Source organism: Corvus hawaiiensis, chromosome 4 (genome assembly GCF_020740725.1).
Source record: "Corvus hawaiiensis isolate bCorHaw1 chromosome 4, bCorHaw1.pri.cur, whole genome shotgun sequence".
NCBI lineage: Eukaryota > Metazoa > Chordata > Aves > Passeriformes > Corvidae > Corvus > Corvus hawaiiensis.
Window position 1 is genome coordinate 11,557,518 of NC_063216.1, and position 21,849 is coordinate 11,579,366.

Genomic DNA, 21,849 nt, shown 5'->3' on the forward strand with positions numbered 1-21,849 from the left:
TGCGGAGCCCGGCACTGGGGGCTGCTCCTGGCGCTGTGCCGAGCCCGAGGCGCTGAGGTGGGAACGGGACCTGGGTCCGGGGATTCGGGGCTGGGTCCTGTCGGTGTCTGCTGGGGGTCCCGGGCCCAGCCGCTTGTCTCTCGGCGGGCGGGGTGCGGCTCCCGGGGTCGGAGAACTGAGGTAGGATGGGGGATGATATTAGGGATCGGGATCGCCGCGGCTGGCAAGAGCCGCTCCGGGATTGGCGCTGGGGCCGAGCCCGGCGCTGCCGCTCCGGCTGCGGCCAGCGCGGGGCTGGGCTCCCGCCGGAGCTCCGGCTACGCTCCTGCTGTGGCCGCGGGGAGCTGGGGCTGTGCCGGTGCCGGGCCCGCCGGGAGGGCGGCGCTTCCCCGCAGCAGGCGCTGGATCGCGCCTGGAAGCGGGCGGGGCGCGGGGACCGCCCGTGCTGGCCCCGGCACCCCCAGAGGCCGCCGCTCCCTCAGCGCTGCCCGCCCTGTGGGGCGCCCCGTGGCGCAACCGGAGCACCGGCGCTCCCGGCCCGGCCCCGCCCGCAGCCCCCGCGGGGACGCGGAGCTCCCCCAGCCCCGGCACTGCCGAGGCCGCCGCACCCCCTGCGCACAGCAGCGCCCGCCTCCCCCTGCCCCGGGGCCGCTCCCCCGGGGGCCTCCCGCCCGCCGCGCCCCTGCCCAACGAGCGCGGCTGCAGCGGGACGAGCCGCTCCCCCGTTCTGGGGGCTGGCGCCGAGGCCGCTGCTGCCGCTCCTGCTCTGACTGCACCCGCTGCGGGACCGGGGCCTCGCCGGGGCTCGCTGCTGCTTGAGCCGCTCATCCCACAACTGCCGCGTGAGACCTGATGCTCTCCTTCCTCTCCCCCCCCTTCCCCAATGCAAAAACCTCTGGCTTTAAAAGTCCAGTGAAAAATGTTTCTTCTTTATTTCCAGAGCACAGGAGATCCTGAGTGGGAATGGATACACAAAGACCACCAAGTCGAACCCTTATGTGAATGGCTCCTCTGGCGATTGAACCCACACCTGGGCACTCTCAGCACCCTGCTCCAACCAAGCCAATCTCAGCTCCTGGCAATGTCCTGCCTGGGATAGGAACGCCAAGTGCCAGTAAGGCCATTCCTATACAAATACAGCTCCTTCTTTTATGCTAATGCTGCTTTACACACCAGCCCCTGCAATGGCCAGAGCTCCATGGCCAGCACCTGATCATGGAACAACACAGGTGAGCAGTTGTGTGACAGCACTGAACTCTTCCCATAACCCTGATTTCCTGCCCTTTCCAGGATTTACCCAACAGCTGTAAAGGTGCTCGTTCCATGGCCCTTTCCAGGGAGAAATGAGCAAGGCAGGTCCTGAGGGTTCACTTGGTCCACGGCCAAAGTTCTTCTGGAGAGTGTCAGGGCTGCTCCTGCCTGCAGAGGGGCCTTTCCCACAGGTGAGTGTTCACAGCCCAAAATCCCAGTGGCTGCTGAGGCAGGGCCAGCTTTTCCGGCCCAGAGCTGCACAGAGCTCTCAGAGACTCCTGCTCACTGCCAGGAGTGTTCCTTGGTGCTCCTTCCGTGTGTCCCAGCTGGCAGGGAACAGGGGGAAGGAGAAGGCCGGGAGGCCCAGGAAGGGAAGCAGCAGCTCTTGTGCTTTGGATTTGCAGAGAGGAGCTGTGCCTGCAGTGTCCTGCCCGTGGCACGCAGCGTGCCAAACACACATCCTGGGAATGGGCACTGGGCTGCCCGGGCAGCGCTGGGATGGACATGGATAAAGGGCTGCCCACGGCTCCTCGGCCAGGGGCTGCTCTGAACAGGCACCCAGAGATGCTTCAGCTCTGACAGACCCCACTGACACCCCAAAAATGCCCCAAGGAACAGCTGGCACCGGGGAATGTTGGCATGGGCTGTTTGCAGAGGGGTTCAGACAGCAATTCCCGGTGCTGACCTCCCACACACCTACCAGCTATGTCCCAGCCACCCAAAATGCCTTCCCTTCCAGCTTGAGGCCATCATCCCTCAGCAGCGTTAAAGCCAAGGCAAGCTTCCCCCACAGCAATGAAATGCCAAGCAATGCCCTCAGAGATGCCTTCAAATGAAAGGTCAGAGTCAGAGAAATCTGTTTGGATTGAGTTGGGAGTTTTTGGGGAGCCAGCTGGAACTGCACAACTGATGGAAAGCTTTCCCAGGTGGCTCCCACTGCAGGTGCCCTGAAGGCAGGGATGTGCATCCCTTTCCTGAGGGAAAAGAACTTCCAGGGGCCACTCCTGAGGCTCTGGAATGAAATCAGCTCCTGCAGGGAGAGAAGTCCTCCCGTGGGCACAGGAGCTGCCTCAGCACAGGCTGGGAGCGCGTCCGGCCAGCACCTTCTCCTGCTTTAAAATATCACCTGGAGCCCGAGCTCGGGGGGTGCAGGCAGCTGAATTCCAGGGAACTCTGTCAGGTGCCCCCAGAGACGTTGGGGGGGGGGCTGGGGGATGAGGGTTACAAACAGCAAATTCTATGGAACATGAAGCTGTCCTTGCCCTGACCCTGCTGAGCTTCCCTGGAAGCTCTGCTGGTTCCTGTCACACCTGGTGTTAAATAGGCAGCTCTGCATGGGAATATCCATGCTCCAGGAGGCGCTGGGAGGCTATTCCAGTGGCAATTCAGCAGGGAATTCAGGGCTTTGGGTAGAATTCATCTGAACTAGCAAAGCCAAACCCCAAATCTGCACACCACACAGGGAACAATCTTTGTGCTGCCCTGGCAGCCAAAGCCCCTGGGCTGGGAAATGTCAGCAGGCAAACGGATGGAATGATCTAAATGCCAGCATCCCCCAAAGGGACAATGCAATCACCTCCCTTTGCTCCCAAAGTGTCCACTGTGTTCCCCACAGCTGCCCTGGGGATGCCAGGGAGGTGCTTTGCCCACAGTGCCTTTCTCCTGCCCCTCTCCAGCCCGAGGCCTCTTCTCCCTTCCCTGCCAGCTGCTGCCAAGGAAGGAGGACACAGTGAGTCCTGAGTTGACCTCCAAATAGTCCTTCCCTCACCTTGAGATGACCTGAGATTTTACCCCCAAAATGTCCCCATCTGTCTCCTTCTGAGTTCCTCATTTTTTACAAGGAAGCATTCTTTCTCTCCTCTGGAGATTACCACAAGATTTGCCCCCAAAACTTTCCCCACCTGTCCACTACCTCTTTCCTCATTTCCACCTCAATCTTTTCCTTCTTTGCCCTACAGATGCTTTCAATTTTTACCCCTCTGAACTTCCCTACCTGACCATAAGTGATTACCTCAGTTTACCCCATCAAGTGCATTCTCTCTGCTACAGATCACCTCAGATTTTACCCCCAAAATTTTCTGTACGTCTCCACCACTGAGTACTTTATTTTTACCTCCAAATACTCATTTTCTACCATGGAGATTCCCTCAAGTTTTACCCGCCAGATTTACCCACCTGTCCACAGCAATTCCCTCAGTTTACCTCAGGATGCTCCTGCTCTCTCCTAGAGATGACCTCACATTTTACCCCCTCAGTTTTCCCTACCTGCCCAGTTCTGATCACCTCCTTTTTACCTCAAAACATGAGTTCTTTCTTCTACAGATGAACTCAGATTTTATTACCAAAATGTCTATTTTGTCCCCTGTACACTGACTAGATTTTAAAACCAAAACCATGCAGGTTATGTCTGTCTTACCCCCAAAATGTTCATTCTGTCCCCTACAAATTAGGTCAGATTTTTTCTCAAAAACACTTATGGTTCCTACATAATTACCTCAGGGTTTGCCCCCCACATTCTACCTCATCTTGACTACTGATCACCTCATTGCTTCCTCAATATGTTCATTCTTTGCCCTACAGATCTTCCCAAGTTTTACACCCAAAATTTCCTTGCCTAGCCCCAGTGATTGCCTCAGTTTATGTCAGTGGTCACACTCTCCCTAGAGATTACCTCAAGTTTAACCCCCAAAATTTTCCTTAACCGTCCACAACTTATTACCTCATTTTTACCAAAAAAGATTCATTCTCAACCTTTAGATTATTTCAAGTTTGACCCCCCAAAATTCCCCTACCTGTCCACTACTGATTCCCTCATTCTTCCTTCAATATTTATTTACTTTCTACCATGTAGCTTCTATCAAGATTTACCCCCAAAGTTTTCCATCTGTCTACTACTGCTTACCTCATTTTTACCTCAAAATGTTCTTTCTACAGCTTATTTAATATTATTTTTACACAAGTTTCCCTATCTGCCCACAACTGATTCCCTCATGTTACCTCAGTGTGTTCATGCTCTCCCCTAGAGATTAGCTCAGATTTAGCCCCCAAGTTTTCTCCACATGCTCAGTACTCATCACCTCATTTTTCCCTCCAAGCGTTCATTCTCTGCTCTTGAGACTTTGTCAAGTTTTGCCTCCAAAATTTTCCTTCTTTGTCTACTACTGAGTACCTCATTTTTGCTCCAAAATATTCATTCTGTCCCCTACAGATTACATCAGGTTTTACCCCCCAGTTTTTCCTTCCTGTACAATATTAACTCTTTTCTGCCCCAAAAATGTGCATTCTCTCCCCTAAACATCACCTCAGCTTTTCCCTCAAAAATGCCACCTTGCTCTGCTCGACATCCCTTCCCATTTTTCTACACAAACAATTCTTGTGTCCCCTCTCAGTCACCCCAGGTTTTCAGCTAAAAATGTCTCCTCTGTCCCCTTGAAGTTATCCCAGGTTTTCCCAGTGAGGAGCTGCAAGGAATTCAGGCAGGGCCAATGACACCAGGGAACAGCTGTAAATTCAGAGGCAGAGGGAGAAGATCTACCAGGAAAGGAGAAAGGTTCAGAAAACATTTCTGCAATTAATTAATAATTATTTCCAGTTCCCCACTGAGAAGAACACAACCTCACAGCTGTTAAGGCCTGACAGTTCCCTGCAGGGAGAGCTCAGCACATGTGCCCAGAGGCAATCCCAGCATCTGAAAGAAAGAAAGAAGCAGCAAAAGGTGATTGCTTCTCTTTCAAAGTTATTTCAAGTGCTCAAACCCAAACCCACCTTTGCTCTTGATTCTGGCCGGGTGCATCGTGAGCAGTAGGCACAGGTCATGTCATCCATGCTGGTGTGAGTGATGCTTTCTGGGGGAAAGCAGCTGATCTCCAAAGTTCCCTTCCTGCCCTGTGCCTGATCTGCACAGGAGAAAACCTCTTCCAGGAAGGGATTGTGCTCCCTCTAATGCCATTTTCCCAGTCTGTTCCATGGGGATATTGCCAGCCTGGGGCAGCAGAGGCACACGCAGCTCTCAGCACTCTCTGCTCCAAGCACAGCTCTGGGCTCCTTTGCAGACTGCCTCTGCCGTGGGGTTTTCTCCAGGAGAAGCCAAGGAATTGCTCATGGAAGGGTGCAGATTAAGTTATCCCAAAGGGAAGCAAGGAGTAAGTACTCTAGGAAGAGCCCTTGGCATCTGCTGGGCTGAGGTGGGAAGGGGACATTCATTCCCTGCAGGGCCAATACACAACAACCTCCAACCCAAAGCACAGACTGGCAGGTGGGGTCTGACAGCACCACTCTGACAAACCTCCTTGTCATTCTTCCCTGCAGTGACTTTTGCAAGCAAACTCTGAAGCTGACAAGCCCAGAAGCTCCATCCGTCTACTCTGGAAGGAAAGGATACTCCCAGGGATGATGAGGCACATTCCCAGCAAACTCTCCCAACACAGCCTGGAGGCAGCGCTGGAGCTTGGGTGTGGGGCTGGGAAGGGCTGCCAGGAGCACGCAGCCCCCAGGTGGGGTGGCAGCGGCAGCAGCAAATTCCCACAGGCTGATGGCACAACAGAGAGACAAAGGCCAGCAGTGCTCACGGGAGGTGCAGGGTTAATTCTGCTCCCTGCCCCATCCCCGCAGGAAATCTCCAAGGGGGAGAGAAACTCTCAGGGTGCCCAAAATGCAGCATCTGTCACCCTGATCCCGCTTCAACTCAGCATGTGGGGCCAAACTCCCCCCACAGGTAAACACTGAGCTGACCTGGTCAGTCTCAAACACAGCCCCAGTTCTCACCTCCAGCCTGCTCCTGGGGCTGCTGCCACATTCCTGACAAGGAGCCCCTTTGGACAGGGCTCTCTCTGTGTCTCAGGTGCTGGGCACTGCAGGGACCAGGGCAGCCCCCTCTGGGGACAATTGGGGATTCATCCCACACCACAGGCAGGATGAGGGGCCCTCCAGTATGGGCTGGTGGGGCCAGAGCCCATTGGGTTTGGCTGCTCAAACACCAAAGCTTTTGGCAAAGATGGGGCAAGTTAAGTGGATTTTCCTGTCGAGAGAGAAGAAATTGTTGAAATTAAGCATGGAAATTAAGTCCACTGTGGAAGTCAAAGGCTCCTGGCTTTCCCACTCGTGTTCTGATTGCTCACTAGAGGGTTTTATCCATAAAAAAATGAGAGGTGGCACCAAATAAAAGAGCTCTTTTTCAACATTTTTCCTCTACTTACTTTCATACATAAAAAGGATGTCCATTTTTTCTTAGTGCATTCTTTGCCTAATTTTAACAGAACCGTTTTCCTTCCAGGCCCCACTTGTGGGTTCTTCACTCCTTTGCCGTGGGACTTTGGACAAAGGAAGAAAAGGATCTGCTCCAAATGGGTGTCATCCTACGGGGAACACCCCCTGTACCAGCCCCAGCCTGGGCCAAGCATGCTGCCTCACTCTCCCCATTCTGGATGCTGGCTCCAATCCAGTCTGAGTTTTCCCCTGTTTTCCATGTCTAAGGACAGGAACTTGTCCTGGTCAGGGTGTAAGGCCTTAAACTGCACCTTGGATCTGGGGGGCTGTGACTGGGATTCCAGCAGGGAATTCATTGTTTTACAAATAAAAATTATTCCAGGGAGCTGCTGCTTCACCACACAGTGTCAGCAAAAGAGAGAAAACACCAAAGGTGTATCCAAAAACAAGGATGGAATGATTCCTCCTGCTTTTAGTGGGATCAGGGCTTATGCTGCCCTGGAATGACAAAGAACTTCTCCCTCAGCCCCCCAGAGAGCCCTCAAAAAGCCAAAGTGCAGCAGGGAAGGAAGGAAAGGCACCTGCTGGGGACAGCACAGCTCCAGCTGCTCATGGGGACTGGGAATGAACCCAGAGCCAAAAGCCCCTTCCCAGGCTGGAGGGGCTTGCCTAAAGCACCACCTCTGGGAAGCAAAGGGCTATGGAAGAAATGGAGTGGGAATTTACAATAATAATCACAATGTATCAGGAAAGAGCAACAACAGAAGCAACAATCATTCCAAGGGAGCAGGAGGGATGCTGAGCTTTAAACGAGGTTTGAGTGAGGCAGCAGCTCCTGGGAGTTCTAACCCACAGCTCCAGGTCTGCGCTTCCAGGAGCAGTGCAAGCTCCTACTGCCCAGTCCCTGGCTTTGCCTCCTGCCAGTACTCGGCACCTCGGGCACGGTTGGGTGCGAGTGCTCCAGTGCTGCTGCCCCGAGGGAGTGGGAAAATGGCCACTAAACCCCTTCCCACTGGGCTGGCTCCAAGCTCTGGCTGGGGAAAACATTTGGCACCCCTGGCATTTCAATGAAATCAGTTTCCATCACTTTGAAGATGTACTGAATAAACCCAGGGCACATAAGTAAACCTCTCCCCATAAGGACAGCCCCAGGGAATACGCAATTATTCCTATGCCTGGCCAAAGAAACCAGCAGCCAGGTTTTGGGGAGAGACTCCAGACTCCTATCTCCTTCCCTGGCTGTAAACCACTTGCAGAGGCTTTGGAGTTCATACAAGCTTGTCAGGATTTGGATACTTCATTTAAATTCCATTCAGATACTGGAATGGAAGTGTCCTAAAGGCATCTCCACTCAGACTTTAATTTTAAGCCCTCTACCACCAAAGAATTTAGATGTTCTTTTCTTAGGAACACCCCACCGCTGCTTCTTTAGGTGTCTCCATGTGGGACATAAATTAAATGTGGACAAATTTTAGAATGCAGCTTCCAAGTCAAGTTACCTGCTAGGAAATTACTCCAGCTCTCTGGCACCTTGGGCTGTTTTAAACACAGCCTGGCCCTTCATGGCTGAGGCTCTGAGCTACACAACTTGTGAGCTGGCAAGTAACAGCAGCTGAGGTCTCATCCCAGCTGTATACAAAAACAGGGAGGGGGGGCTGCACTTGGATACATGCAGGCAGGGTTGGGCCCCTTCTGAAAGCTTCAATCCCTGTTTTTCAGAGACTCAATCAGGATAATGACATTTTCACAAAGCTCTCTTAAGGCACGTGAAAACCCGAGTAAGAAAATGGAATCAAAGCCTTTGTTCCACTGGCCTCACGCCCCAAATTCCAACGGGACAGACAAGTCCCTCTCCTCGCAAGGCAACGTCTCCTACCTGGATCTGTGCCTTCCCCAGCCTTTGGTGGCCGCTGTCTCCATCCTCTCACACCTCCTCATCTTCCTCCTCAGCAGGCCTGGCTTCCTCATCCTGCAGAGCAAGCACAGGGACACTCACCAGCCTGCTCATCCCAAACCTGGGCAGCAGGGATGGACTGCTGGGACCCCCTGGACAGTCACCCCTCTGCTGGGCACCATCCCTGCTCTGCAGTCCATTCCCGTTCCTGGCCTGGCATCTCCTTTGAACGGGATGTTAAACCACAACCACTTGCTCTGCTGGGTTTTGGGACATCAGAGACTCCCCCAAGGCAGTGGACAAAGCTCCTGTTCCCACAGCCTCTGCCTCCCAAAGCCCTGCTAGGGCCAGGCAGAGCAAGGGAAACCCCTCAGTTCCTGCTGGAAATTTCCTCTTGTGCCCGTAAACCCAGGGAAATCGTGGCTGCCCCATCCCTGGAAGTGTTCAAGGCCAGGCTGGCCGCAGCTTGGAGCATCCTGTGGATGGAATGAGGTGATCCTTAAGGTCCCTTCCCACCCAAACTATTCTGCCATTCCAGGATGATTCTGTGATCTCTCCCTGCATTTATTTTGCATCGTTTCCTCTCTAATCTGAATTCCCAAATCGAAATGATTTTTTAAAGAACTCATTTAAAATTATCCCAGGAATAAAAAGGGGTGCATCAAACATACAAGAATCATTCCTACCTCCATCAAATCATTATTAATTGGAAGCCTCTTTCCTCATCTCTGTCCTTAGTTTTCCTTTCCTAGGAAACCTTACGATCCCACAGTTTCTCCAAGAGATTTACTGGGATTGCAGAAAGGTTTGCTTTGTCAGGGAGGCAGGGGGGTTTACAACACTTGTTCCTCTGCATCTTTATCCTTTCACCAGCTTTCCCCTGGAACGGTGCTGCAAGAGAAGTTCAGAATTACTAGAAATGGATCAGGTTCACCTTTTTTCCTCATTCTTTTCCAACTACTTCAAAATTCTTGGAATTATCCTCAAATGAGGCCTAGCAAGCTACTGTGAAAACATCAATCAGAGGAACATCTTGAAAAGAGAAAACCACATCCAGCAGCAGCCAAAACAATGCCATTGCTATTGTTACCTGGTCTCCAGGTGCTCCTGCCAGAGCTCCCAACACCCATTGCCATTCCATGAGGGTGAGGAGGCAGTTTTGGACGTGTTCTTTGCCACGGGATGGGATAACAGAGCCCAGAGGGTCTTTGTGTCCCTTCCAAGCCACCCCATGATTCCATGATACCATCAGCACCTATACCAATTCCATTCTGGAAAGCCCAATTCCATTCCTCCCATCAACTCAGAATTTCTCCCTTCCTCTCTCTGCTCCACATCAGGCATGTGTTGCCACGTGCCACAGGCATGGGATGCCTCAGCATTGCCTGGGAATGCCACTCAAGGCTGCCCTGGTGGCCTCAGCGCTCCAAAATGCCCAGCTGGCTCCCGTTCCAGTCGGGAATGTCCCAAACAGCAGCGTGGGGTGTGCCCTCTGCCATCCCACCATTGGGGCAGCTCCCATAGAATGTGACCGACTTACTGGGTTTGGAATTCCTGGCTTAAAAGTCAGGTGGTGGAATATCCTCTCCTGGGAATATCCGGAAGACCAGAAGGCTCCCTGGAAGCCACAGGTCAGGGACAGAGTCAGATGAACGATCCTGAACTGGTTTTCAGGGGATGCATCCCCAGCCTGTGGCTGCAAAAACTCCAGAGCTGTTCCTTCCCCTTGGGACAGCCAGGGAAAACCTCCCCAGCACGGATTTCTGAAAGGAAAAACCTCACTGCTCCAGGCTACTTGGCTCCTCCCAAATCCAGGCCAGCACTCCAACAGGCTCTAAGGACAAAACAACAGGAAAGACCATCTCAGGGCACACGCCACGAGCTGGGCGTCACATTCCTCACTGGAACTGGGCTGCTCCCACATCCCTGTGACAGTCGGGAGCATCCCCCGTTCCTCGCTCTTCCATTCAGGAGAAAGAGACAACAGAGCTGTCAAACAGCCAGTGTGTAACCCCAATGATCCAGGGAAAACCACCTTGCTCTGGAGAGAAACATCATGCCCAGTTATGGAAAAAACCAAAGAGCAGTACTGGAAACACTCCCAGGCATGGAGGCTCCCAGCTCCGGAAATGCAGCTCACAGGCTTCTTCCCATGGGAACCCCAATCTTGCCCGGGACTGGGCTCAGGGAGAAAGTCCTGCCTATTCCACCACTCTGACACAGACACCCCAGGAAGGTGTCCCTGACCATGGCAAGGGGCTGAACAGGATGGTCTGTAAGGTTCTTGCCAGCACAGACCATTCCAGGAGTTTAAGGTGGATTTGAGCAGCTCCTGGGGACATGAACACCACCCACACCTCCCACCTGGCTCAGCCCAGAGTCCATCCAGCACTCACAGAGAGCTGCTGGGAGCTGAAATTCTCCCTGCTCCCCCTGCCTGGGAAACCCTGCCTCCAGCTCCTGCGAAAGAGGAGCTGCATCCTGCTGGGTGCCCCTGGCTCTGGGCAGCTGCCGCCTTCAGGCGGGGGGATGGCTCGGGCAGCTCCGGTGACTGTTCCACCTCGATGATTTTGTGTTTTCCTGCATTTCCCTGGGCTGGAGGGGAGCAGGGGGTGCGGTGGGAGTGCGGGAAGGCAGCGGCGGGGAGGGCAAGGAGTGTGGCCGGGCACCGCACGGCGCAGGGGGGCTTCTGCTGGCAGTGGAGGGGCGCGACCCGTACGGAGGCGTCCCCGCCGCTGCCGGCCACTGCCCACGGGGCTCCTGCCTGCCCCCGGCGCCACTGACCCCACACCCCGTGTCCCCACACTGGGAACCACCATGGAAAATCATGCTGGAACCTCTAATCCTGAGCCCGAGCCTTGACCTTTTACCCCCTGACCTTTGACCCCTTGACCCATTCATTGACAACCCGACCTTTGATCCCTGACCCCTGACCTTTGACCATCCACCTTTACCCCTGACCTTTGACCCCCCAACCTTAGCCCTTTGACCCTTACCTTTTGACCCATGACACCTGACCCCAGGACCTTTGACCCCCCTGAGCCCTGTGACCTTTGCCCCAACCTTCTACATGTGACCTCTGTGCTTTGACATTGACCACCTTGACCTTTGACCCCTGGACTTTGACCTTTGATTCCCTGACCCCCCAACCTTTGCCCTGACTTTTGTCCCTTTATCCCCTAACCTTTAACCCCCTCTACTTTATACCCCGCACTGCTCTTGCTGCCTGGAACCCCTCACTCCTGCTCTACACGCCCCAGCCCCCAACCCGTACCTGTCACTCTCCAGCCTGCAGATGTCATCCCTACCTTTTTGGTGTGGGGCTTGGCCTCCTCTGAGGGTTCCAGGGTTATCCCAGCACCAGGCTTACTGAGCTGTGCTGCAGTGAGGGTTCCAGGGTTGCTGCATTGTGCTGCTGGTGGGGGGAAAATGGTGCTGTTAGGGGTGGTGTAAGGGCTGGTGCACCTTTTCCCTGTATTCCTAACCTCCACTGTGTACTCTCCACCCTGTTAGGGAGGCTCTTTGTTTGGCTGCACCCAAACCTTGGCGATGAACATCGCCTCACAGACAGGACGAGACCAAGGAAAAACAAAACCCAGATGGGGGAGAAAAAAAACCTCACAGCTGCCTGTTTTCTTATTATAAAGTTAAAAATCAGTTGAAAAAACTGAAAGGCAAAAATCACACACACAAGGTTAGAACCAGTCAACACACACGCTCTCACAGACTGACACACGCAGACACAGACAGACACACACTCTCACAGACAGACACCCCTTCTTCAGCTTACACACTGACTGCAGCCCTTACTCACAACACTCCACTGATGAAGACGCTTCAACACATCTTCCAACTGCTGCTCCCTGACGTGGAAGGGCAGATTCTGGGAAAAGCGGTAGCATCGGTGACTGCAGGGATCGGAATCGGCCTTGGGGACCTGCAAGACAACATGAGGCAGTCTACAAGTAGCTGACAGCTCGGAGTTATCCCCATACACCAGGCCCGTAAGTTTTCTACACAAAACCCCACAGACAAGAGATGAACCACAAAGTTTTACAACTGTTCAACCCAGCCATGACTCTACATGCCAGGGCAGGGCAGCTCCAAGTGTAAGCACACCAAATAGAAGGAAAGATGACACGAGGACTTGAGATAACTCTCCAGAAGATAAATTCTAGACCCAACATGCTTTGAGGCAATGGAACCTATGGAACTACCACAGTGAGGAGGGTCCAGAGAAGTCCATGGCCCATGAAAAAAAGATACTACCAAAAGTGAGAAGGAAGATGGATGAGAACATCTTGTGTACTTCTTCTGGTCTCCAAAAGCAGAACTGTAAAGATGCCGGAATGAGCCCGATCCGGGAAAGTACGCGAGCAGAGACCCCCGCTGCCGCTACGGCCCAGAACGAGGCCGATAAAGCACCGAGACGTAACAAAGCCCTGTGACACAGGAGAGGATGGACACAAACTACAGAACATAGACACAAATGACATAACACAGACACGAGCTGAACCTGCCCAGCAATGGGCACAAGATTCCTAGAGCAAGATGAGCCAGAGGCTGGCGATGCCAAAGGAAAGAAGGCTCTATGGCAACAGCACGCGACAGTGAAACGTAACTCCTTCCAAGAAGCCAGTGCCAAAGCTGCTCAGAGGATGCTTGAGAAGCTCGGCAGGCCTAGAGAAGGAGGCAATGACTGCCAGGTGATACAAAGGGATCCCTAGGGAAGGACTCTGCCACCAAAGGCTGAAGTGGTGTTGCAAAACGTGACCAACCAGCAAGTGGCCAAGATGCCCGCGGGCGGCTACGCCAGCGAGTAGGTAAAATGGAGACCGTGGCGATCGTGCCAGACCCAAAGGCGAGCTCCTCGGGCAAAAAGATCCACGATGACGTCGAGACTCAAAGGCCAATGACAGAGATGGGTGGGAACTGACCTGCCCAGCAAAGGCTTGGGTGATGCTGAGGAGAAACCCTCTCCCTTTACTTCCAAGGGGCCCTCCCACAACAGCCCTCTCCCCTAAGCTAACTTCCAGTTGCCTCCTGGAACTCCAAAGGTCTTTCCCTTCTCCCAACCACCGCTCCCAACACTTAGCTTTCTGAAGACAAACGGACAAAATCCATCTTTGACAGAAAAAACACATCAGCACCTCAGATGTCAACACGTTCCCCACGGTCCGCTTTGGCAGCTGCGAAAGATGGAGAACAAGGAGAAAATTCAGCCTCTGACAACACACGCCAAAAGAGACCCCTTCCGCAAGGCCCCCTCCCTCGAAACTGCCGAGGCTCATCGCTTAACTGCTCTCTCCAGCTCCACACCTGCTCACGGTACCTAAGACAACAAAACAGAAAACGTCACTGTTGCCCTCAAGAAGAGCATCCCCGGGCTACTCCACACCACTGCCCTGGCTTACCTCAAATCTTGATCTGACTCTGGAGGTGGCCAGGACAAACCTGCACAATGAAAAGGGACACGCTCAGCACGCTGCCATAGACCACTGGACTATCAGCCGCCCCACCTAAATGCCAACTCACCTGCTCGCCTCTGTCCCTTGGCACGCCCAGGGCGGCAGCAGCACCTGCAGAGAAGCAAAGCAAAAACACACAAAACATGCTGAGAGACTGTGAAACCACAGCCTCCCTGCTCCAACTGAAGTACACCACACCTATACCTTAGGCTTGCATGCTCCAGCATCCAGGGCCAGGACATCCTGCAAGTGGACCACCTAAAACACACAAACAACAACGGATGCTTAGAGCTGCACCAAAAATTGAGACCGAGGCCGTAACAACTCATTCTGTTCACCGGTCACTGCTTGCCTCGCTCCATCGCCCTTGACTGCCAATATCCGGCATTACTTCCTAAAAAAAAAAAAAAAAGACATGGAACAATGCTGTAACATAGTAGCATGACATAGCCCAGCAGGACTGCAGAGAGCGGCAGAGAGGGAAAGCTGGCCAGGATCTCATTCCCAGCCCTGAGCAGGGGCTTTACTGGCCTGACTGTCCTGTACTACCCGAGCTCTGGGGACAATGAACCAGGCTCAGTCCCTGCCTCACCACTGCCACTGTGAAATTCTGGCACTGCAAGAGTCAGGGGAGGTTTCAGCAGTGATTTCAGCAAGGTCAGAGCTGCTCCCAGCAAAAGCTGTTCTTAGACTACTCCTGGCAGAAGAACCCAGAGTACCTGCCACTGCAGGATGCTTGTGACTTCCAGGTGGAGGAGAAGGGTGGAAACAATCCAAGATGAAGACAGAATGATGAACACAGCAAAGAGGATTTCTTTATGCTCTGCACTGTTTTTTTCACGTTCAGCCCTTCCTGGGCTGTTCTCTGCTTGCTGTTCTCAAGATCAACATCTCCGACTAAGGGGGGGTGATGTGAATTCCAAGGAAGTACAATTCAATTCTCCCCTAGATCTTTCCCTAAAGTACAAGATACTGATTCACCTCCCTTCCCACCAGAGTCAATCAAAGACTATCCAAAAACGTAAATTATGATAATGCGGAATCTGGTCTCCATTAGAAAAATTAATGTAGTATTTTTTATCAGAGCTTTGGTTAAATGTAGCAACACAGGAAGTGCCTGTGCTCAGGTTATTGGAGAGTGCGAGGTTTTCTCATCGCATCAGCCCTGTCAGCTGACAAATGTGGGTGTGCACTAAGGCACAAAGCACCGACGTTTGCACACTACAGCTGGAATCTGCTATCTCCGTGTGCACACAACCACTGCTCATTACAGATAAACCCACAAGGGCTGCTCCAGCATTGACTTACCTGGGGAAAAACCAGCACTAAGAGGAGGAAAATAAAAAGCATGGGAGTAGTAGTTTCACCCTGACCAGCTCCATGAGATGGGCAGGAATCAGAGGATCCCCTGAATAACTCTGAACTTGCTTTTCCTGATCACCTTTCACAGAATCCATAGCAGCAACCCACGGACATCCTGTGTGTAGGTTTATTCCAAAACCCACTCCCAGAAACATCAGGATATTGCACCTAAAGCTGCCTCTGCCAGAGGGAAGCAAGAGCTGGGGCTGGGAGAGGAAACAGGCAGGAACTTGCTCTCAGGAGAGGCAGCACTTGGGCTGCTGGCACTGCCAGCAGGAGGATGCAGGTGGGAGCAGGTAAAATTCCAATACAAAATGCAACTGGGGAATGTGACGGTGCAGAGGCTGTAGGTTGGCAGTCTAAGACTTTGGGGTTTATCACAGCTCTGTGAAAGCACCGAATTTCGCCAGCAGGTACCACTCATCCTCCTCAGGACAAGCTCCCAAGAGTTCATCTCTCAATCTGTGCCCCAGTGTGGGCCAAGTGCTGGTGGAGCCTGGGCTGGCACCCCGAGCTCTCACCCCCAGCTGGCACCCCCAGGGCTTTCCAACGTGCCACTGCCACCCAAGCCACAATGGTGGGCCCAGCCACAGCTGGGGCCTGAGGAAAGGAAGGAATGAGGAGGGACTTAGGACACAATCCTGCCCTTCAGACAGGCAGATTTACTGTGCTCCAGTCTCAAGGGGGCTCTCAGTGGATAACTCAAGCATCCCGCGTGGGACACTGGGGCCAAGGAGCAGCTGGAGGCAGCTCTGCCACCTGGGCTACCTGTGTGTAGCCATATTTAGCAATAACTGAATTGATTGAAATGAAGGGTAAAAGCTTGACTCAGCCTGTAACTTTCACCTTTCTTTCAAGTGCAAAAAGAAGCAGAAAAATCCATTCATATTGATGCTTTCCAGCTATGTGTCTTTCAGATTCCCAGGTGTTCATCCCCTCACAGAGTTTTAGTGGTGACACAGAAGAAAGTTCTTTGTGTGCTGCCAGAAAAATGAGATTTCTCCCATTTTTTATTTTCACACCTAAAGTATGAAAACATTATCATCACACAGAAGAGTTCTGCACACTCTCCTGTGGGCAAGGGGAAGATTCCCTGATAGGCAGATTCCAACCCGTCCTGTCCATATTTACATCCCTAAGGCCTCAGACCCTCTATAGGTAACCACGGGGTTCCCAGGTGAGAGGAGTCACTGTGAGAACAGAATTAAACCCCAAAGCACCTCAGAGGAGACAGCGCCTGACTCTGGGAGTGCCTCCCTCTCGCGTGGAAGGTGTGGGTTACTCAGGAGTTACTCCAGGAGTTCCTACTCTGCCCAGGCCAGGCCTGCTCTGGACACTCCCCGTGCCCTCAGAGCCACAAACCCAGCTCAGGGCTGGGCTCAGAGCTCCAACACCACCAGGAATGAGCACTCCCTGAGCTCCCTGCCCTCCCAGCCCTGCTCTAGGCTGGGCAGGCACTGAGGGGCTCACTGACACCTCCAGTGTGGCTCTTTAAAGGTGGTGGCACAGGTGCTCCACAGCAGATCTGTGCGAGACCCAACTTCTCCACGGGCAAGGAAGAACCTCCCAAAGCAGGTGACACAAAAAGCTCTGGTGTGGCCCAGGGACTGCTCAAGGTCACAACCAAAATTAGTTCTGAGCTCAGGGTGGTGTCACTTCAGTTCCCTGCCACTGCTGCCACTTCCTGCCACCTTCAGCTTTTGCTCCAGGCACCAAGATATGAATTTTTCAAGGCCAGCCCATCTAACTATCTGAAATTGCAGCCTGGCTGATCTCGGGAGCTCCCAGACTCACTCATGAGGATGAAGTGACAGACCAGCAGTGAGCACTTCTCCCAGCCAAGCTGTGAATTGCTCCTCCCTCGGCTTCAGCAACCACTTTTCGTGCCAGTTCCTGAAGAGAATCTTGTGCTGAACATCCATCACTTTTTCAATGCAGAGCATTTGGCTTCATCCTCAAGCCCTAGAAATACTCAGCTAAACCAGCACTAAAACCTGATTAAACTCGCATCCTGCACAGCACAATGAACTTGGACTTGGGCAGGAATCAGAATATCTGGGAATGAAGAGAACCCAAGAGCTCGGAGAGGCTTGCTTTGCCTTTGTCCTGCCTTGGGCTCCTGGCTCTGCCACAGCAGTTACAATAAGCAGAGCAGTGACCTCCCCTCCCCTCCTCATCAACACAAACCCCCAAAAGCAGAGTTTGTCTCTCTCAGACCCACCTTGAGCTGTGTCCGCAGGAACAACGAGGGTGTTGAAAGCAGCAACCCCACAACTCAGCGTCTGCAGGGCTGCACCCTCTCCATCCTACAGCCTCTCCATCTCCCCACAGCTTGGAGTGATCTGTTCTCCCAGTTTAGAGAAGGTGACACCAACCTCACTTTGGTTTTGGTACAAACTCTGAGGCAGACACTGAAGGCAAAGGAAGACGAGGTCTTGGTGGGAAGGGACCTTAAAGCCCATCCAGTGCCACCCCTGCCAAGGGCAGGGACACCTTCCACTGTCCCAGGCTGCTCCAAGCCCCAGTGTCCAGCCTGGCCTTGGACACTGCCAGGGATCCAGGGGCAGCCCCAGCTGCTCTGGGCACCCTGTACCAGGGCCTGCCCCACCCTCACAGGGAAGGATTTCTTCCGTGTATCTACTCTGAACTGAAGTTTAAGTATCTAAGCTCAAGTTTAGTTATTGCTGAGCCTCTGCTGAAGATAACTGAGACACCATAGTAGGAGAGAAAGGAAACAGGCCTGTAGAACAAACCACAGGCGAGTAACAAACCGAAATGATGTGGCCAAGAACAATTATTGCACAGAAAAGAAACCTCAGTCACCAAAAACTCCAGTCTATTCCTACATCCTCACCCAGGGGGACTGCAAACACGACACTGCAACTCATGCTCCTCCCAGCTCCACACACACATTGCTGGGACCTCTTGCAAGCTGCTCGAGCTCTCTCCACGTGCCAAATCTGCCCATGGCAGAGGTGCTGCTTTCCTGACTCAGCTCCCAAGACTCAATTCTCAGTATTTCCACCCTCAATACTGTAAATTTCTGGTGATCTGGAGCAAAGATTTCTGGCTTGCTGTGTGGCTTCTCACACAGAACCTGACCCCAGGGGCTCAGTCTCACTCTCTCCATATTTGACACAAGTCATAAAGCAAGAACTGCAAAGACATTTCGAGGCAGTATCAGGGGCCTGAGACAGCTTTTGAGATCAAAGTTGAAATCCACTGTTTTCTTTCATTGCTGTTAAACTGTACTGGAGTCCTGGGGGCACTTTTGGGCGCCACAATATAAAAAAGATAAAAAGCTGACAGCATCCAAAGAAGGGACATGGGGATGGGGAAGGGTGTGGAAGGACCGTGAAAGAGCTGCTGAGGGCACTGGGTTTGTTCTGGTAGAGAAGTGTGAGGTCAGAACACATCAGGGGCTACAGCTCTGATCTCTGCTCCCTGGGACAGGGACAGGACCCAGGGAGCAGCTGGAGCTGGGCCAGGGCAGGCTCAGGCTGAGATCAGGGAAAGGCTCTTCCCCCAGAGGCTGCTGGGCACTGCCCAGGCTCCCCAGGGAATGGGCACGGCCCCGAGGCTGCCAGAGCTCCAGGAGCATTTGGACAGCGCTGCCAGGGATGCCCACGGTGGGGTTGTTGGGGGGTCTGGGCAGGGACAGGGGTGGGACTGGGTGATCCCTGTGGGTCCCTTCCAGCTCAGGATATTCCAAGATTGTCTCACTCCCCAACAGGGGAGAGTCTGCTCTCACACAGAGCTGCAAACACACTGTGCAGGAGGCAGCAAATGACAAAAATTGACATTGATACATTAATAAAGCCAAGATATTAAGCAAGCCAAAAGATAATTTTTCCCTTTTGTTCCTGACCAACAAGACCTGTCCCAGTCCCAGTCCAGCCACTAAGCAACTCCAGTGTGACACCGGGACTGTCTCATACCTCGAGGCCAACACACAACAGCAGCACAGCACCGGGAGTTTAATCACGTTTCCCTCATTAGAGGAGACAATTAAATGACCACTCAGGTGCACAACCACTCCTGCAGAGCGCTTCACTAGACCCCGTTTTGCAAGAACTCCCCCAGGCTGCAAAGCCCCATTTGCCAGGGACCTGAGAGAAGAATTCGGTAGTTTTAAAGGAATGTCAGGAACTAGGAACACACCTGAGTGTAGGAACCGAGAGTGCCGAGAATATTTCTCGGTTTCCATGTCGCCCGATCCATCTGTTACGGCGCAAGGCAGAGGCAGGTCCCTACCTCCCGAGCCTGGGGTCCTCCCATCAGATGAGCCATGCGCGCGGCCAGGGGCGGTCCCGGAGCTTCCATCTGGCCCTCCCGCTATCCCCATGCAGCCCGGATTCGCGGCTGCTTCCACGTTTGAATGGCGGCGCCAGCTGCTGACGTCATCACTCCCACCGCTTCCATCCCGGCCTTACTTCTGCATTCGGGAGCCCTCGCTTCCACGCCTGTGCGGCGCGGCATCGGCCACCCCTCCTCAGACCCCGCGGTTACCCCGGCAACGCCGCTCGTGGCTCGAGCCGCTCCTGGCCCGGCCCCGGCCCTGCCCGGGACGTCAGCCCCGCCCCCGCTTCCAGCCCAGCCACGGCCCCCCTGCCAGCCCAGCCCTGGCCCCGCTGCCAGCCCAGCCCCGCCCCCACTTCCAGCCCGGCCACGGCCCCGCTGCCAGCCCGGCCACGCCCCCACTGCCCGGCACCAGCGCTTCCCAGGCCAGCCCGGTCCCGCCCACGATCCCGGCCGCCCGCCCGGCACCTCCAGCCACACACGGACGCTTCAGCTGCCACGCCGATACGAGCGATAAGCACAGCACCTCCAGCCAGCAGTGCAATTCTTTTGGCTACTGCAGTTCCATCCTACGAGCTTTCGGCAGCTACACCTCCTACCAGCTCTGTGTCCACACAGCCCCCGTCTGCACCGCAGCCACAGCCGTGGACACACAGCAGAGACATTTCAACAGCTACCGTGTCACCACGGCATGTACCCCCTATCATCACTCTGATAACACCACTCAGAGGATTATCACAACAATCACACGATGCTGAACCATGTTTCCCGTGCCATTTCAGCGAAACAAATACGATTTTATCTCCAGAACAGAAAGAGGACTTTCTCAACTATATGTGGACACCTCTTCCATCACAACAGGACCAAGCACGTGTTATTAATAGTGACGTCTCGCATCGAGACATTCCACTTCATGCACATTCTTCTCGAACTTCTCAGGGACATTCAGCTGATTTTATGGGACTTTTTCATCCTCAAATGCCTGCTCAACACTTCAGTGAGAAGGATATAGTGACCAGCACAGCTTCAGAAAGCATTCCTCTATCTTCCCAAGCTTCATCTCATTTTTTTACAACAACCAATACAACTCCAACTTCTCATATGCCTTCTTCACAGCTTCGAAATCCACAACAGGCATCTGATCCCTCATTTTTTCACCGTCGCTTTCAGCTTTCGGATGACTTTGTTCATCATCTTTATTTCTGACTCAGAGAACGTGCAGATTATCTACCTCCAGAGGTTGCAGCACTGGGTCCCCACCCCTCACCCATCCCGCATGGTGGCAGTACCGTACCCAGATCCACTGTACCCTCTCCTCCAGTGTCCAGATCACAGCCACCTGCGATGGCAGGTTCAGCCACTCCTCGTTTATTTCCTTACAGTGCACAGCTGCAAATACCGACCCCTATTCCTCATCCAGGAGGGGGAGAAGAACATGGAATAATAATAAAATAAGAATTTTAAAGTTGTTTATTTTATATTAATTTTTTTTTAATTTTATGAGAGAACTACATACCCCATGACATTTGAGTTTCAATTACTAATTCAGTTAAGGTTCTCTTTAAAGTTTGTTTCATCCTCTCTACCCATCCTGAACTCTGTGGGTGCCATGGGGTATGTAGTTCTCTCATAAAAAAAAAAAAAACCAAAAAAACCAAAAAAACCACTTTAAAATTCTTATCCCTTAGACCCTATGTTTCCCACCCAGCATGAAGCATACTTGCTTTCTTCTGTGTTAATGAGTTCTTTTGAATTTATAAATACTTGTATTAGCGGTGATGGCGCCCGCCCGCGGAGTGATCCGCCGGAGGGACTATTTGTGATGCGCTCCTGCCCGCGGAGGGATCAGTGCTGATGCCGCCCCGCCCGCCCAGCTGCTCTTGCTCCCTTTTCCCGCTCTCCCCTCTGCTCCCAGCGCTTCTCCTGCAAAGTGCACGGCTTTTCCTGGGCTCTTTTCCTGCCGGGCTGCAGCAAGCGCTCTCCTCAAGGAGCAGGGGCAGCTTTGCTCGCGGCGGCAGCGATTAAACAGAGCAGGCCCGGAACAATTCCTGCTTAGCCGGGCTTTGATCACATTCCTGAGCCAGCACGGCAGCAGCGAGTGAGGCAGCAGCACATGAAGGAGGCTGCGGCTCTGGCCAGGCTGGGGAGGGGTTCCTCTGTAAAATAAGAACATGGAGAGACAAACCAGAAAGGGCAGGAAAAAAAGAAAAAGCCAAGACAAACTAAACTTTTTTTAAAAAATAATCCGGATCCAGAGAGACTTCTGGCTGGAGAACTTCCTGGGGAGCAATCCTGCCCCTCTGGGAGGCAATGCCAGGGCAACTCCAGCTGAAACCTGCACACAAACACCACAAAGATTTCAGATATTTG

At 53.2% G+C, this 21,849-nt stretch overlaps 1 protein-coding gene across 11 annotated transcripts; it reads right to left on the reverse strand.

Annotated features, from left to right (window-relative positions):
* Nucleotides 1-908: 908 nt before the first annotated feature.
* Nucleotides 909-13,653, reverse strand: LOC125324514. 11 transcript variants are annotated; one of them, XR_007203017.1, is made up of 8 exons: nt 13,501-13,568; nt 12,165-12,287; nt 11,659-11,765; nt 9,891-10,184; nt 9,037-9,241; nt 8,333-8,425; nt 5,017-6,268; nt 909-4,939 (listed from the first exon to the last, which is right to left on the reverse strand). XR_007203017.1 is itself a non-coding variant. In XM_048300466.1 (6 exons), the coding sequence occupies exons 1-5, from the start codon at nt 13,639-13,641 to the stop codon at nt 9,209-9,211; spliced, it is 699 nt and encodes a 232-aa protein (XP_048156423.1). In that variant the 5' UTR covers nt 13,642-13,653; the 3' UTR covers nt 6,774-8,425; nt 9,037-9,208. The 11 variants fall into 11 exon arrangements, 3 of the variants coding, with proteins under 3 accessions (XP_048156423.1, XP_048156422.1, XP_048156424.1); XR_007203015.1 differs by lacking the exon at nt 5,017-6,268; XR_007203020.1 differs by lacking the exons at nt 909-4,939; nt 5,017-6,268 and having other exon boundaries at nt 6,774-8,425; nt 9,891-9,968; nt 11,625-11,765.
* Nucleotides 13,654-21,849: the final 8,196 nt, after the last annotated feature.